General features: G+C 65.4%; 2 protein-coding genes across 3 annotated transcripts; both read right to left on the bottom strand.

Moving 5' to 3' along the window:
• Positions 1–849: 849 nt before the first annotated feature.
• SLC39A4 (solute carrier family 39 member 4) lies at positions 850–6,284 on the bottom strand. Of its 2 annotated transcripts, XM_045860844.1 has the most exons (13): positions 5,798–6,284; positions 4,840–5,250; positions 4,196–4,480; positions 3,495–3,690; positions 3,264–3,406; positions 3,006–3,177; positions 2,524–2,696; positions 2,207–2,353; positions 2,005–2,130; positions 1,766–1,820; positions 1,525–1,677; positions 1,231–1,418; positions 850–1,136 (listed from the first exon to the last, which is right to left on the bottom strand). In XM_045860844.1, exons 2-13 carry the CDS (start codon positions 5,035–5,037, stop codon positions 1,008–1,010), a joined length of 1,965 nt encoding a protein of 654 aa, XP_045716800.1. In that variant the 5' UTR covers positions 5,038–5,250; positions 5,798–6,284; the 3' UTR covers positions 850–1,007. The 2 variants fall into 2 exon arrangements, with proteins under 2 accessions (XP_045716800.1, XP_045716799.1); XM_045860843.1 differs by lacking the exon at positions 5,798–6,284 and having other exon boundaries at positions 4,840–5,328.
• Positions 6,285–11,636: 5,352 nt separating this feature from the next.
• Positions 11,637–16,042, bottom strand: VPS28 (VPS28 subunit of ESCRT-I). Its single transcript, XM_045860946.1, has 10 exons — positions 15,944–16,042; positions 14,335–14,401; positions 13,792–13,820; positions 13,660–13,697; positions 13,424–13,513; positions 12,772–12,877; positions 12,589–12,690; positions 12,192–12,245; positions 12,027–12,118; positions 11,637–11,910 (listed from the first exon to the last, which is right to left on the bottom strand). The coding sequence occupies exons 2-10, from the start codon at positions 14,369–14,371 to the stop codon at positions 11,793–11,795; spliced, it is 666 nt and encodes a 221-aa protein (XP_045716902.1). The 5' UTR covers positions 14,372–14,401; positions 15,944–16,042; the 3' UTR covers positions 11,637–11,792.
• Positions 16,043–16,060: the final 18 nt, after the last annotated feature.

Below are 16,060 nucleotides of genomic sequence, written 5' to 3' on the forward strand. Positions count from 1 at the left end.
AGGTTGCCAGTTCAGTTTCTAGTCGGGGCACATGCCTGGGTTTCAGGCCAGGTCCCCAGTTGGGGGCGCACGAGAGGCAACAAGTTGATGTTTCCCGCACTCATCAATGTTTCTCTCTGTGTCTTTCTTCCTCCTTTCCCCGCTCTCTAGAAGCAAGTAATAAATAAAACAAGCAAGTATAGTGACGCTTGAGAAAATGGCACGTGAACTTGTGTGCGTGGTGTGCAGGCTGGGCTGCTTGCTCGGGTCGGCAACAAGGCTCCGAGTTCGGGCCGTGGAGCAGAGTACAAAGGGGCCACTTGGATGCCCAAGCAAGTGTGTGACCCCTGAGCCCCCCCCGGGCCCCTTCACAAGTCACAGGTCCTGAAGCCAGGCCTGGGAGGGTGTGCTGGCGGAGGCAGCTCAGGCAGAACACTCCTTCTCAGCGTCACTGACATGCGGACAGTCAGGGCACCGGCGTCACAGGGCGCCGGCGATAACTGAGTAAGTCCATGCCCACGGGGCTGTCAGACTGGGGACCAGCACCTGGCAGGAGCTCCAACACCTGAAGAAACACTGTGGGGCGGAAGTGGTCCCTGCACAGAGCCGGATGCCCTGCAGGAGCATGCCCAGGGAGGGCAGCAGCAGGTAGGGTGAGGCTCCAGCCCAGGCAGAGGGGCTGCTGGCCCCAGGCCTGGCAGGGGGGCGGCCAAGGTGCGCCGACCTGGTGGACCCTCTTTCTCCATCGGTGGAGGAAGGTCTGAGGCTGGGGCGCATGGCTGAGTTGGCTCCCCATGAGGGCCCCCGGCGCTGCCTCACTCATCAGCGTTTCTGGGTGGAGACCCTTCCCTCCCAGCAGGAGCAGCAGGCTGGGCAGCAAGGGCAAGAATGCCTTTATTGAGTCGGAGCTGCTGGGGCCTGGGGGAGGGAGACTCTCAAAGGCCTGGGGCACTCCAGGGTACCCGGCTGTGGCTGAGACAGCACAGGCCAGGAGCCAGGCTCGGGGTCCCAGACGTGGAGCGGAGGCGTCAGAGGATGAAGCTGTCCTCGTAGAGAGACAGCAACAGCAGGATCGCCCAGCCGCCCAACAGGCCCACGTTGTGCAGCAGGAAGAGGAGCCAGGGCCGCCGGTCCCGCACGCGCAGCATGGCCGGGAGCTGAGGAGGTGGCATCGCGTCAGCGGTCAGCCCGGCGCTCAGCTCCCGGCCTGGGCAGTTCCCTCCGCGCCCTCCGCACCCTCCTCGCCCTAACCATGTCGCAGAGCGCCACGTAGAGGAACAGGCCGATGGCTACCGCCAGGATCCAGGACTCGCTCTCCTCACCGACGCCCATCGCGAGCGCGACATAGAGGCCAGCGAAGGCGGTGAGCGCCGAGGCCAAGTTCAGCAGCAGCGCCCGGGGCGCAGACAGTCCGGCGTGCAGCAGGGCCGCGAAGTCCCCTGGGGCGGCAGGTGGGGGTCAGGCGGAGAGCCTGAGCCCCGACAGGCCCCGCCCCCGCCCTGCCCGCCACACCCTCCACCGCGGGCTCCGCCACTCCTGGCTCACCCAGCTCGTGGGGCACCTCGTGGCAGAACACCGCCAGCGAGGTGGCCAGCCCAGTCTTCCAGGAGGTGGCGAAGGCAGCGCCCAAGGCCAGCCCATCCGCGAAGTTGTGTAGGCCGTCGCCCAGCGTGATCATGTAGGGCAGCAGCCTCAGTTCTGTGGGGGCAGCAGGCATGGGCTGGCGTCGGCCTGGCCACCAGGAAACCTCACGCCTCAACCCGTGGGGGACCTCCCCAGGGCTTACCTGGTTTCAGTCTCCGGGGCCCGGGGTTCAGCAGCTCAGGGCTCTCCTCTGCCACCTGGGGTGGGGTGGGGGCATGGTGCACGTGGATGAGCCTCTGGACAGGTGTGGCGGGGCTGGGGCCCCAGACCAGCCTCAGAGGCCGGGGGCAGGTGCCCAGTGGTGGGGGCTGGGGTGTAGGTACTAGAGGGCCCTTGTGGAGGGGCTGTGTGAGGTGGGGACGCCTGGGCAGGGAGGCTCACCAGGTCTGCTCGGGAGCCCTCGTGGGGCTGCTTGGGCTGCCGGAGCTCCCTGGGCGCCAGCTGCAGGGACATGCCGTGGCTGTGGCCACCGTGACCAGTGTGGCTGCAAGGCTCGTCCTTCTGGTCCTAAAAGGACAACAGCTCAGGGCCTGCTACACGTCCTCCCCACCCACCTACCCTGCCCAGTCCCCACAAGCCTGACCTCTGGGTCCAGGGGCAGCAAGAGGTCGCAGAGTTTCTCGAACAGAAAGAAGGTGTAGAGGCCCCCTATTGCAACCAGGAGGCGCCAGGTGGGCTGTGGGCTGTGGCCGTCCCCTCCGTGCCAGCCATGCTGGTGCAGCCCCAGAACCTGGGTGGGGGAGGGGGCACTGGGCTGGCTGCCTCGGGGTCCCCCTCCCACAGATGAAGAAGAGGGCTTGGGGTTTGGGGAAGGGCCTCAGGAGGGTGTGCCCGGAAGGAGAACCAGGCAGGGGAGTCCCTGGGGTGGGGGAGGGAGGGTCCTGGCAGGCTGGGGCGGACCTTGGGTGTCAAGTGCAGGAGGGCGTCTCCCGTGAGCGCGCCCACGGCCATGCCCAGGAAGGCCTGGACGACGTAGTGCGCGGCCTCGCTGCAGCCGGTGCAGATGAGGAGCAGGAGGCCGAAGACCGAGCAGAGGCCGATGAGCAGTGTGGCCAGCGAGCCGTACAGGTACTCTGGGGCGGGGCGGGGGGTGGCCAGGGCCGAGCTGAGAGCATGCCTGCGGCCCTCGGCCCTCGGCCGTCGGAGGGGAGGCCAGGGAGGGCGTCCAGGGGTGAGCCACAGCTCAGCAGGGCTGCAGGCGACCAGGTGCCGGCCAGGCCTCAGAGGTCCTTCCTCCTCCCATCCAGGCTGCCCTCACACCCCCCCACCCCGTCTCTTCCTGCCAGCCCGGCACTGACCCCTCCCCCCTGGGAAGCCCCCCACCCTGCGGCCAGCACCCCCAGACACAGCTAGGCAGGCAGGCTGGGGGAACAGGCACTCACTCTGCGCCTGGCTGAGCTGGTCCTGGGCCGGGCTGCTGGGCTGGGGGCTGCAGGCCCCGCTCAGCTGCTGCTGGAGCAGGGCGGGGCTCAGCCTGGCCCAGGCATCTGGGGCCACCCCGGTCTGCTCAGACAGCCCGTACACGGCCATCACGTCCCCAGCACTCAGGCACACCTGGGAGGTGGCAGGACGAGGGGTCAGGGACCGGGCAGGCCCACAGGCCCCGCCTCTCCTCGGGACGCCAGCGCCTGGCTGCTCACCGAGTCCCACACGCTGGAGCTGCCGTTGCGGGCGGCCGGGCCGGCCCTCTTTCCCCGGGAATGGTGGTGATGGTAGAGACCGTGGTCGCCGTGGGGCTCGGGCATGCCGCCCACCCCCAGGCGCTGCATCAAGGCCTCCAGCTCTGGCAGGGAGGACAGAACCGGCGTTGGCGTGGGCCCCTGGCCGCCCCCCAGCTCCGTGCCCTGCTCAGCGGCCTGCCCAGGCCTCACCGTCCAGCGTGATGTTGGGGGAGTCACTGTGGTGCTGCCGGAACACGAAGTCCACAAAGTACTGGGGGGTCGGCAGGGCATGGAAGCAGGACCCGTTTCTGACGTGGTCCAGCAGGGCAGCCAGCACGAAGCCGGGGCTGCCGGGAGCGCCGGCCCCCGCCGCCTCACCCAGCAGCTGAGGCAGGTCCACGCAGGCCTGGGGGGCGGGGGGCTGGGCCTCAGTTTCACCTCCACTGTGGTCCTCCCGGCCTGCAACGCTGCCACCCCCCAGTGCCCCCGAGGTGCCAATGGCCCCAGGATCCGGCCCAGAGTGGCTCACCACCCCTTCCTGCTCACCTAAGACCCCTCCCCTTCCCTCCCCGCCCCCAGGGGCCACAGGCCCCTAAACCCTCGGTTCTCCTGGTCCCGGCTGCGACCCTCTGGGCACTCCCTGTGGCCCCAGGAGCCTCTCAGCCCGTCCCCCAGTAAGGGCATGAAGGCACCTCCAGGGCTCCTGACGTCTCCGCCTGGCCCAGGGATGAACACGCATGAGACGCCCCCGCTGGCCAGGCCTGCCCCAGAGTGTGTCCCCAGACACCCTCAGGCGCCCACAAGGGTTGGCGGACTGTTCTCCCCACCACAGCCAGGGCCAATCCCCTGGATGGGTGCCCCCTCGGTCCCCCTCACCCGCCCCTGGCCTGCCCACCTGCCTGGGCCCTCACCTCCTCTGTGGGGGGCTGGCCGGCGGTGTGGACCCGAATCCTATGCAGCAGCCTGCTCAGGCCTGCGGTCAGGGCCTTGGGGCCCTCGAGCAAGGCCAGGAGGCGGTCAGCGCGGGAGGCCCAGCGGCCCGCCTGGACATCCTCACACGTGCCCTCGGGGTCACTGAGGTAGAGGACGGCGGCCGCACTGAGGCGGGCGATGTGCGCGGGCCGCAGGGCCGGCCCCGGGCTGGGCCCCGGCTGCTCAGGCCCGCCCAGGGCCAGGAGGTCGTCCACAGTCAGGCACTGCGGGCACAGACGGGTGAGCGGGGCCGCGCCCCTCTGTCGGCAGCTCCCACGCACTCCCCCCAGTTACAGGGGTGCATGCACACAGGTGCCCCCCTTTCGGATGGCTTCTCCCTGGATGCACTTCCCGGGGGCCAGCAGGGGAGGTGGGCCTGGCTTCCTGGAGCTGTGGGTCCCCGTCACGGCACCCCCACCCCAGGGAGGAGAAGGGTGGGCTTGGGGCGGCAGGCAGGGCCCGGGCGCCGGGCCGCTTGGCCTCTGCCCGCCCCCTGGAGTTTGCCCAGGCCTTCTGCCGCCAGCCCTCGGGGTGGAGCAGGCAGGGCTGGGCCGGCGGGAGGCCCGTCGGGTGGGGCACTCACCTTTCCACACGGCCCTGAGGAGCAGTGCACACGGGCCGCTAGTGTATTTAACAGGCTGCCCAGGGCCACGCGGTCCAGAGCGCCCTGGCCCGAAGACAGCGAAGTCAGCAGGTGAGCAGGCTGGGCCGCTGTCCCGGCCTCCACCAGCACGGCCAGCAGCAGCCAAGGCCAGCGGCAGCCCCGGGCCGAGACCGCCATGCTCAGGCCACAGACGCTCGGAGCTGCGGAGGGGAAGCCCGGAGACCAGGGCGGCACTCGAGGGCCGAGGGCCGGGAGGGCTGCCTGGGCCGGACTGGGGCCAGGCCCAGGATTGCTCCCAAGTGTTTCCTGCAGGGCTCTGTGATTGGCTGTCCGCGGAGTGCAGGTTAACCATTCCAGGGGCAGGTCCTCCCCGAAACAAGTAGCCGCTGCCTGTGGGGCAAGAGCTGCCTGGGGCCAGGATCTTCCCCAGGTATTTCCTGACTGTCTGACGGGAGGCACCAGGTGGAGCATTCCAGCCACGGGTCCTCCCCGAAGCCGAGGCCGGGGGCTATGCTCCTGGGGGCGGGGGGGGGGGGGAGGGCTCGGCCCCTGTCCCTGGACCGGGAGGCCGGAGCATGCACCTGCCACCCCGAGGGCCTGGGGCAGAGCCGCATGGACACCACACCCAACATGCCCCTGAGGGCCCCCCTGCCCCCCATCCCAGGGGTCCTCCCAGGCTCAGGCACCCAGAGCCCTGGGCAGCGACCTTCTGGGCCCCAGGCTGCGGTCTCCCGGCTGGGGGTGGGCTGGAGCCGGTGGAACCACTAACCTGCCTGTTGGCTGAGTCACCTCTCCCTCCCCAGACCCTCCTGGGAAGATTCCTCACAGGAAGCCCAGGTCATCTCCCCTTTGGCACCTGGCGAGGGGCTCTTGGGTGTGACTCCCTGCCCCACCCCTGTCCGCAGGCTCCCACTCAGGCCTTGGACCCCCTCCCCACCTTGTCTCGGCCTCCTCTCCGCGGCCACAGCAGAGCTGGCACCCGGGGAAGGGGCGGGCTTGCCTTCTGGAGGGAGCCTCTGGGCTGAACCCCTCTGCTCAGCTGACCCCTGACCCTGCGCCCTGTGGAGTGTGGCCAGGGTGGGGCAGAAGCTGCAAGGCAGCCAGGATCCCAGGTCCAAGGAGTGTGTCGCCAGCGCTCCGTGTCGCCCGGGGGCAGGGCTTCAGGCCAAGGACAGCGTGGGGCCGAGGGGAAGGCTTCTGCAGCGCCTCACCCGGACCCAGAGACCACAGGGCACCGTCTGTGGGCTGGGGCCCCTGTGGGCCGGGGCGGAAGGCGCAGGGGAGGGGACAGAGAGAGCCTGGAGGGCTGGCAGGTGGCTCCTGGACGCCTGGGCCGGCGAGGGGGGAAGCTGGGTTCAGGCTCTGCTCACGCAGTTCTGGAGGCTGAGCCCAGACTGGCCTCCCCCCTCCCCCCCCCGCCCAGAACCCACAGCAGGCTGGAGTCCTGGGTCCGGGCTGCCCCTCAGGCCACCCCCCGCCCCCTCCCACTCCCGCAAGCTCAGGGGCCTGTTAGCTTCTGAGCAAGGTCTCATCCCAGCCTTCCCTCCCTGCTGGCGCCCACCTATTCCCACCGCTGACGCCCTGACGCCTCTGCCTGGTGCAGTTGGGGGCGGAGGGGGCCACCAGTGGCCCCCGGGCCTGGTGCTGGGCTGCCCAGGAGGTGCCGGGCCCCCTCCTCTGTCCCCAAGCCCCTCCAGCATCACCCTGTCGCCTAATAAACTCGTTGCAATCACCGCTGTCTTCAAACACACACCCAAGCCCACAGCAGGCTAACTGTGGACACGCTGGGCGTCCCCCACCCGCCGCTGCCGGGGAATGGACAGTCAGTCGCCACGTCATCTGACCGCACCACGGGATGGGGGTCAGCCTTCAAAGGAAGAGAACGGTGCTGAGGGAAATAAACCCGCCCTGCCCTGCCCCTCCCCACAGGCTCCCTCGGAGACCTTCGACCCCGGCTTTATCTCTGCCTAGCTGGCACTTGGGGGAGGGGCAGGCCCCAGGGGGCCAGCCCACACCCCTGCGGGTTTCTGGTCAGCTTTGCCTTACAGAGGGGGCCGCCCCCTGGTTCAATGACCTCCAGACCCCTGACTCTGAGCCCCGAGGAGGCGGGTGGGGTGGGGCGGGAGCTCGTGGCGGCAGGGAGACCAGGCCCGAGGACTCTGTCCCCACTGTCCTGTGGCACATGGGCAGGGCATCAGGCTGAGGGCAGTGTCCCGTGTCCTGTGTCAGGTGTCTCTGCCTGCCACCCACCTCCCCCACACACAGAACGAGGTTCGCCCAGCCCTGGCCGGGGTGGCTCAGTCGGAGCAGTTGCCCAAATGGAAAGGTTTTGGGTTCGATTCCTGGTCAGGATGTGTACAGGAGGCAATCAATCGTTGCTTCTCTCACATCATATTAATCTCTCAATCTCGCTCCCTTCCTCTCTCTAAAAGCAATAAAAAATGTCCTTGGGTGAGGATTAAAAAAAGACTTTTTAAAAGTGGTCTTGATGTTGGAAAACTTTTAGTTTCATGTAATTGCTAATAAGCTACACTGGCTGGTGTGGCTCAGTGGACTAAGCGCTGGCCTGCGAACCAAAGGGTCGCTGGTTCGATTCCCAGTCAGGGCACATGCCTGGGTTGTGGGCTAGGTCCCCAGTAGGGGGCGTGGGAGAGGCAACCACACAGTGTTATTTCCCTCCTTCTCTTCTCTCTAAAAATAAATAAATAAAATCTTAAAAAAAAAGGAAAGGCTAATAAGCTTAGCAACCAATGCGTGTAAAAGCTATTGTTCAAGGAGCTGAAGGTGTGACCTGCACTGACTCCAGGAGACCACAAGCAGTTCGACTTTTGTGCCCCAGGAGAGGGTGCCTGAGCCATCGGGCTCCGGGGGGGTGGGGTGCGTGCCCACCACCCAGGGCACAGCTGAAAGCACGCTGCAGCTTTTATCTGGTTAAATTTCCCCCTCAAGTCCAAGCCCCTTACCACACTTTTCCCCTCCTTGTAAAAAGGGCTGGTTTAAAATGGGCACTGAGACGGTCTGGGAGGGCACGGGCCCACTGTTCCCGCAGACCGCCGTCCGTCCGAAGGCAGCGCTCGAAAAGACGCGACCCCATCTCTGCTTGGTGGGTCTGGTAGGCGACGGGCGGCAGGAAGGCCGGCTTTTCCGGTTTCCTGCACTGGTGACCCCACACGGGGACCCGTTTGGGGACCCTCTCTGGGAGTCTGGGTATTTGGCAGGGAGCCCCGTTGGCCGCCTGGACTGGGGGGCCCTGGGGTGAAGATCTGGAGACCACCTGGCAGCTGCCAAGCGGTTTCACTCGGGGACTCTGCTCTGACTCTGGGCACTTCCTGCCCCTTCACGTTTGATTGAATCATCGTGCTTTTCAGCTCAGATTATAGTCCTGGTCAAGAGTCAGTAATCAGGGTGCTTTCCGGCTCACAGAACTCTGTCTGGTAGAATGGGGGTGGGGGGGGCCTCCGTTCAGGGAAACAGCCCTTTGGGGCACGTTTGGGCTGATTGGTCGACCTGTGCTGACTGCAAAGAAAGTGGGATTTACTGCAATGCCTTTTGGCTCGTGTGCCGCATAGTCTAGACTCCGGGGAGCCCTGGCCGCTGACCGGGTGGGTCCCTACTGCTTCTGCTGCAGCTGGAGTTGTTCTGTCCAAGGCGGGGAAGTGGGACGAAATGCCCTTCCTAGGAACTTTCCTGAGTGTCTATAGCCACGGTGCGGGGCTGAAAGGAAACAGGTGGGTGAGTGGTCCAGACAAGAGGGCGTTTGCCTGTGAAAGACAGCAGATGCTGGAGGACGGGCCCGGGGAGGTCTGGGCGTCATGGCTGCTGTCAGGGTTCCCAGGCCCTCCAGGCCCAGGGCGGGGGTCTTCCTCCGTGCTGGGCTGAGGGAACCGGGAAAGTGAACTGGTCTCGCAGTCTCGACCCCGTCAAGGAACCAGATTCAGAGGACAAGCCCCTGCCGGGGCCGGGCGATGCCCTTTGTGGAGACTCCCGGTGGCCCCAGGGCCCGAGGGCCAGCCTGCTGGGCGTTATTAGGCACATGCTCTGCTTCTACGTCAGGTCTGTTAAACTGGAGAAACTCTGGAAGGGCCAGAGCGCATCCCTTCAGAAGGGACGAAGGAGTGCACCCAGGCTTCCGAGTCCCTGGAGGCACTCCTGGCTTCTGCACCGGCCTTGGGGCTTCCAAACCCGCCGGAGCCCTTTCAGTGACACTGATCTTCAGATTCGGGAGAGGCAGGAAGTTGCCCCAGGCGTCTCCACACACAACCCCCGGCATCCTTGTCAGGGAAACTAGACCACACTGTCCAGGGGCGGCCAGCCCCCTGCGAGCTCTCGCAGGAAGCTGGAGTCTTCCCTGGGGCAGCTCACGCCAGCTGCGTGCCCCAGCGAGTGCTGAGCCTGCTGGGATGGAAGGGACGTTCGAGGCCCACTGCTGGAAGGAGGGGCAGGTACGAAGCCATCCTTCTGGACAATTTCAACATCTCCCTCAAAACTGTAGGTTAGATCCTGCCTCTCTCCTCCCGGAGCCTGGTCCAGCTGCAGATGCATGACTGCGCTGAGAGATCATTGGTGAAGTGCATCCTAGCAGAGTTGACTTCCAGGACCGACCTCTAGGAGAGGCGGCCTGGACTCTCTCCGCAGATGGAGGCAGTTAGGTGGACAAGGGAAGCAGAGAGACTGGGCGTGCAGCTGTGACTCCTGAAGGAGCAGTGGAGGCCAAGGCCTTGCCGCCAGGGGCCTCTGCCCAGAAAGCTGAACTGATTGCATTGACAAGGGCACTGGAATTGTTGCAGGAAAAGAGAGTGGAAAGTCCTGGCTAGTGCGGCTCAGTGGACTGAGTGCCAGCCAGTGAACCAAAGGGTCACTGGTTCCATTCCCAGTCAGGGGACATGCCTGGGTCCCCAGTAGGGGGCGCACAAGAGGCAAACACACACTGCTGTTTCTTTCCCTCCCATCCCGTCTAAAAAACATATTCACTACTTTTTGTTTAACCCCATGTTATGGAGAACTTGTTCCTTTCAAATGAGATAAAAATATTTAGGTATATTTAACAAAAATGTTCTAAACATCTCTGACTTCTGTCTTGCAGGAGGAACTTACGTAGAACAACTTCCACCACATGTCTTATAGGTGTTTGTACTCCCCTGGGAAGCTGCTGAAATTATAGTTTGTTTCAGCATATCAACAACAAAACACTTTACTTATAATGGGGGACCTGGGATAACTCTGAAGGACAAGAAAATGCTGCCTTAAAAGTCACTAATGCAGGAACTAGGGGAGTAAGGTACACACACAGAAAAAAGTCACTAATGCAGCCTCAGCTGGAGAGCGCAACTTTTGTCAATTGTGCTAAAAACTGTTTTGTGCTTTATTAGGGCTCGTTGCTGCCTACAACATGTGCTGTTATGTGGATCTGCAGTGAAATGTCTTTCTGGGCCCCTACCAGGCGGTCTAATAGGTGCTCAGCAGCAAAATGAGTGCTTCCCTGCGGAAGCGTTCGCCTAAAACTGAGATGGTAAGCCCTGGCTGGTGCAGCTCAGTGGATTGAGCGTGGGCTGCAAACCAAAGCATCGCAGGTTCGATTCCCAGTCAGGGCACAGGCCTGGGTCACAGGCCATGGCCCCCAGCAACTGCACGTTGATGTTTCTCTCTCTCTCTCTCTCCCTTCCCTCTCTAAAAATAATCTTTTAAAAAAAATGAGATTGTTTAAACTAACCGTGGGGGGATGGTGGGGAATTCCAGAGTTGTAAAATTATAGTTTAGGTGATTGCTAATAAGCTTGGTAACTGATGCATGCAAAAAGCTAGTGTTTGGGGAACGGAAGGAGCGACCCACCCTGACTCCAGGAGACCACGAGCAGCCCCACCTTGGTGCCCGAGGAGAACTGGGGGCAGTTCCAGATGGAATCTGGGCCATCAGGCTCCAGGGGGAGCTGCCCACCGCCTGGACACAGGTGACAGAATGCTGCAGCTTTTAATCTGATTGGCCTGTTCCCTGAATTCCAAGCCCCTTACCTGCACCTTTCTTTTCTTTACAAAAAGGGCCGGTTTAAAACGGGCTGAGGCGGTCTGTTAGGGGACAAGCCCCCGTCCTCTCAGATGGGTCTGCCAGCCTTGCGTGTCCAGCCGCCCACCCGACAGCTCCCCAGTCAGACACGGGTCCAGCTCGCCCTCTGCAAGCTGGGCTCTGGCCTCCCCGTCACAGCATGCTGTGCCCTGCAGGCGTCCACGCTCCCACTGGCCCTCCTGTGCTGTCGCTGACCCCACGCCACGGTGCCAGCTCGGACGGACTCTCCCCGCAGCACACACGGGGCGCACCGCCCCGCACAGCCTGCACCCAGCACTGCCGGCCCTGGCGCTGACCCCCACACAGACACCCTGTCTCTGCTCTCTGCCTTGTGCAACACCAGCGAGGCCCCTCCCTTCACTGCCTCTAGCCGCCACAGATATGGAGAAACACCGTCAAGGAGAAGATGCCGATTAAACCCTGGCTCGTCTCTTCTTCAACTCCACAGGTGCTCGGGGTGAAACACCTCCGGGGCCCCGAGCCCTGGCCGCGCCTTCCGTCGCCGTCTGCTTGGGTTGCTGCCAGGCCTGGCCCAGGTGGAGGCCCCACCGCCACTTCACGTGTCCAGGCGGCACCCCCAGGGAGGCGGGCACCCCAAAGTGGGGCCCAGGAGGCCCCTCCCCGACGAACTGTGTGCAGAGCCCCCGGGCCCCAGGGCAGCAGGGTCCGGGCGAAGATGCAAACAGGCCCTGGGGGTGGGACGCCCACCGCAGCCGGAAGCTCAGAAGACATGTTTATTACGGGGAAGGGGCTCTGGGGCCGAGACCCCAGGGACAGAGGGCTGCTGTGGAGAGTCCAGGGGCCTGCGGGCCGCAGGCCACGCTGGGAGGCCAAGAGGCCCCGCTCCGGCGGCGGGGGGGGGGGGGCCGGACTCAGGCGTGCAGGAAGCGGTTGAAGGCGTTGTAGGCCGACTCCAGGTCGAACAGCATCTGGCGCACCTGGGAGTCGTCCAGCTCGTCGGACGCCGACATGCCACTCAGGGTCTGCAGCCTGCGGGGTGGGCGCGCAGGGGTGGGGGGCTGCTCGGAGGGGCCCGGAGCCCCCAGGAAGGGTCGGTGGGGGGCTGCTCGGAGGGCCCGGGGCCCCCAGCAAGGCCCGAGACTCACCACTGGCTGACCGTCTGGCGGCCCTCGAAGTCGGGCGGCAGGTGGCTCATGCGGTGCATCGTCTCCATCAGCTCCCGCAGGTCAGGCTGGATCTGCCAAAGCCACGCGGTGAGGCCCCCTCCCCGGCGCCCCGCCCTCGCCGGCAGGCCCGGGAACGCCACGCACCTCGTCCATGGCGCGGATCTCCAGGCGCAGCTTGTCCATCACCGTGATGAAGAGCTGGGGCAGGCGCGTGCGTGAGGAAGCCCGCCCGGCCCCGGGGCTGCCCAGGCTCCCGCTCAGCCCCTCTCCGGCCACGGGGGCCCAGCCTTTCCCTCCTCAGCCTCCACCCCCTGGTCACCGGACTCCTCCGGCAGTTCTGTTCCATGGCCCTGGGCTACCCCAGGGGGGTCCCGGGCTGCGGGGGAGACTCAGGGGCCTCCTGGACACTGCCCCCCCCACCCGAGGAGGGGCCTGCCCACCCCTCTCACACGGAGCCACAGGCCCCCTGCTGTGCAGGGGGTCAGTGCCGTGCAGCTGGGAAGCCCCGGGACCCTCGTCCCCGAGGCCGCGGCGGGCTCACCGAGACCACGTCGGCGATGCAGCGGTTGAGGTTGCCCTTGTCGTCCTTGATGGTGATGGGCCGGTCCTCCTTGATCCTCTCCATGGCCAGCGGGCAGTCCAGCTGAGGGGGGCACGGGGGTGTTGGCCGGGCCACTCTCGGCAGTGCCCACGTGGGCCCCCTCCTGCCCCCCTGGGGACGCACGCGGAACTTGCGGCAGAATTCGTCAATGGAGCTGATCTCGGAGCCCTGGACCTGCCGGAAGGCGGCTTTGTACTGAACCAGGAGGCGGGAGCAGGCTGCAGTGTACCTGGGGAGAGGGCCGGCCTCGGGCTCAGCACGGCTCACCTGGGTCCCCACAGGGAAAGAGCTCTGGTCGGCTGCCCCAGGGTGCCAGGCCTGCAGCGGGCAGTTTGGCCCCAAGCCCAGCGCCGGGCAGAGGCCCAACAGCGCCCTCTGCCCGCCCTCCCGGGCCACGCTGGTCCTCCGAACCAAGGCTCCACGGCCCTCCCTGCAGCACCGGGTCTGGCAGGCAGCACCTCACAGCCACCCCCTCCCCAATTCTCCCCTCATCCTCTGATGCCCTCACACTGCCAAGGACACCTGCACCCAGGGGAGCAGGCTGGCGGCCAGGGTGGTAGATGCACCTCTCCCTGCGGACACTGCAGAAAAGCCAGGACTTCCAGGCTGTGAAGGTGCCCAGGCTGCCAGCACCCAGGGGTGGCTGCCCAGCCTGACCGGGTGGCGGAGGCCCCCAGCAGACCCCCCTCACTCTTGCTGAGCACCCAGGCCCTAGAGGGCGGAGACAAGCCTCCGGAGCCAGGCAGCCGTCGGTGGGCCCAGATAGGACCCTCACTCGTTGGGGGTGACGCAGTCCTTGATGTACGCCTTCTCCAGGGCCTGCATGGTCTTCACGACGGCAAACAGCTCTGCCATGTTGTCATACCTGAGGAGAGCATGTCCATCAGGTGGCCGCCAAGGCCCCCAGAACCCAGGGCACGGCTGCGGCAAACCCCGCCCTTGGCCCAGCCCGACCGATGTCCCCCAGACCCTCGGAGCGCGCCCGGGCGGCAGCCTGGGTGCCGGACTCACTTCTCCCGTTCCCGTGCATTCTTGTACAGCTTCACTTCCTGTCGGAGAGAGGGGCCGTGTGGGCACGGGGTGGCTGCCCACCCGAGCGTGTGCTGCTGGTGAGTGCCCTCCAGGCAGGTGCCTGCCACTCACCTCGTACAGTTCCGGCTTGTTTCCAGGGGCTGCAACAGAGCAGGCGCAGAGCTGGCAGGCCTGTCCGTCCGCCCAGCCCCTCCCAACACCCCGCCCCCCCGGCCTCTGTCACACAGTCTGCCGGGGCCCGGGAATGCTGTCAGCTTGTGGGGAGACTTGGAGCCTGGACCCCCCGTCCCACCACTGCTCGTCGGCCCCCTCACCCTACAGCAGGGAGACCATACCCTGCTCACATGACGTGATGGGGCACACATGTTTGTCACATGCACCATGCGTGATCTCGCCCCTGGCTGGGTGACTCTGGCACGCCCAGAACCTCCTGGGGTCCCAGCCACACTAACGCTGTCATGTCCGTGTGCAGCCCCTGCCTGGAGGGGGTCTCTGGGCCCCGGTGATGAAATGCACCGGCCCCTGAGGCTGTTATTGCGGAGGACACATAGACACCCCCCTACAGCCCTTGGCCACGGCTCCCATCAGTCTCTGCAGCAGGCACTTCCAAGCCTGGGCGTGCCCTGCCCCTGGGCACAGCTCAGGCACACTCACCTCCCATGCCTGGGGTGGCTGGGATCCCGTGAAACATCCTGGAAGGTCAGGTGGCCGCAGCAGACACCTGCGGAGCAGAACCAGCAAGGACTCGAAGGGGGCCCCTGACTCCTCACCAAGAGCTTCCCCACCCTCAGCAGAGATGGATGAGAAGCAGAAATGGACACACAGGACAGCGAATGCTGTGCAGGGCCCCCGGCCTTGCCCTGGACACTGTCAGGGGGAAGCACCTCAGGGGAGCAGTCGAGGTGCAGGGAAGGGCAGGCTGCTCAGAGCCCCGAGACCAGGGGAAGATGGACAACCCGAGGACCCAGAGGGGTGTCTGGGCAGAAGAAACAGCACAGGTGACAGCAGGTCTCCGTACAGGTGCTGATGTGGGGGAGCAGACAAGCGGGGGTTAGAGGGCTTTGAGTGAGGAGCATCCCAGGGGCAGGTGGGGCGGAGAGGAGGGAGAGGAGGCAGGGCCACCGTGCACAGGGCGCACAGGTCAGGGGTCTGAGTGTGAGCTTTCCGCTGACTCAGTGGGAGCCCCTGGAGGGTCCAAGACAAGCTCTGGGGGTTCTGGGTGGGCAGTGGGCTGGAGGAGGGGAGGCAGGAGGCCATTGGTAGGGTCCTGGCCAGTCAGGAAGCAGATGCAATGGCTGGGGCTAGTTCCAGACATGTTCTGGAGACCGACCCGTCCCTCTGAAGGGTTGGAAAGGGGCGTAAAGGAGCCAAGTACGACACCCTTGTTTTGGGCCCAACGGCACCACGACGGTAAGATGAGCTGAGGAGCAGGTTTACAGGCAGGCAGGGGGGGCAGGGAAGTGCACCCTGGTTCGGATATGTTAGCCTTGAGGCTCCATTAGACACCCAAGACGAGTGCAGAGGCAGGAGGAGGTCAGTGTTGAGCTGGTGCTGTCCCGCGAGGGGCAGTTAGGGGCAAACGAAGATAAAAAGGAACCCTGGGCCACCCAGCTGCAGGCGCTGGGCATGGGGCAGGTAGGGTGAGTGCTGGGAGAGCGCAGCGTCGTCCAAGCCGAGCCGCGCATCTCGGAGAAGCAAGGGCCGGGACTGAGACGGCTGGTGCAGTGACAAGAGCCCACTGGGTGAGGGCACGGAGACTGTGGAGCGGCCTTCCCGGAGGCCCAGGGAGGGGGCGCCCAGGCGGTGTGACAGCCGCATTCCCTTCAGCCACGCAAACCCTAACCCTAACCCCCTGGCCACAGGCGAGTACGCGGCTGAACCTCGCAAACCGGACCTGAGCCAGAAAAGCGAGTTTCCAGGGAATGCCCGTGATGTAGGAGACATCGGGTCTAGGCCAGCAGCGAGTCCACCGGGTCCAGGCCAGCAACGAGGCGCCCAGAGCGGGGGCACACTCGGGGCCCAGAGCCGGCCGGAGGGGGCGCTCAGGCGGGGGCTGTGGGAACGTACCCCGGGCTGCTACCCACCACTGCCGGGCTCGGAGACGCCAATCCCGGGGCCCGGGAGAGGACGCCCCAAGACGAGGGGCCAGAGCTCGAGGAAGGGTATCGTCCGCGGGGTGGCGGCGCCCACGGGCCGAGGGCCAAATTGCCCGTCCCCATCGGGTCAGCCGACCCTTGCCCGCCCGCCCCCCAGTTCGCAGTACCTGGGCAGGACGCACTGGTTGGAGAGATGGCGCCGGGGCGGGGCCGGTGCCGATCGACCGCTCGGCGATCCCTCGCGCCTGCGCAGGCGCGCGGCTCCCTGCCATCTGCACTCAACT

Source organism: Phyllostomus hastatus, unplaced genomic scaffold, assembly GCF_019186645.2.
Source record: "Phyllostomus hastatus isolate PE091 unplaced genomic scaffold, TTU_PhHast_1.1 phas_scaffold_21, whole genome shotgun sequence".
In the NCBI taxonomy this organism is placed as follows: Eukaryota; Metazoa; Chordata; class Mammalia; order Chiroptera; family Phyllostomidae; genus Phyllostomus; species Phyllostomus hastatus.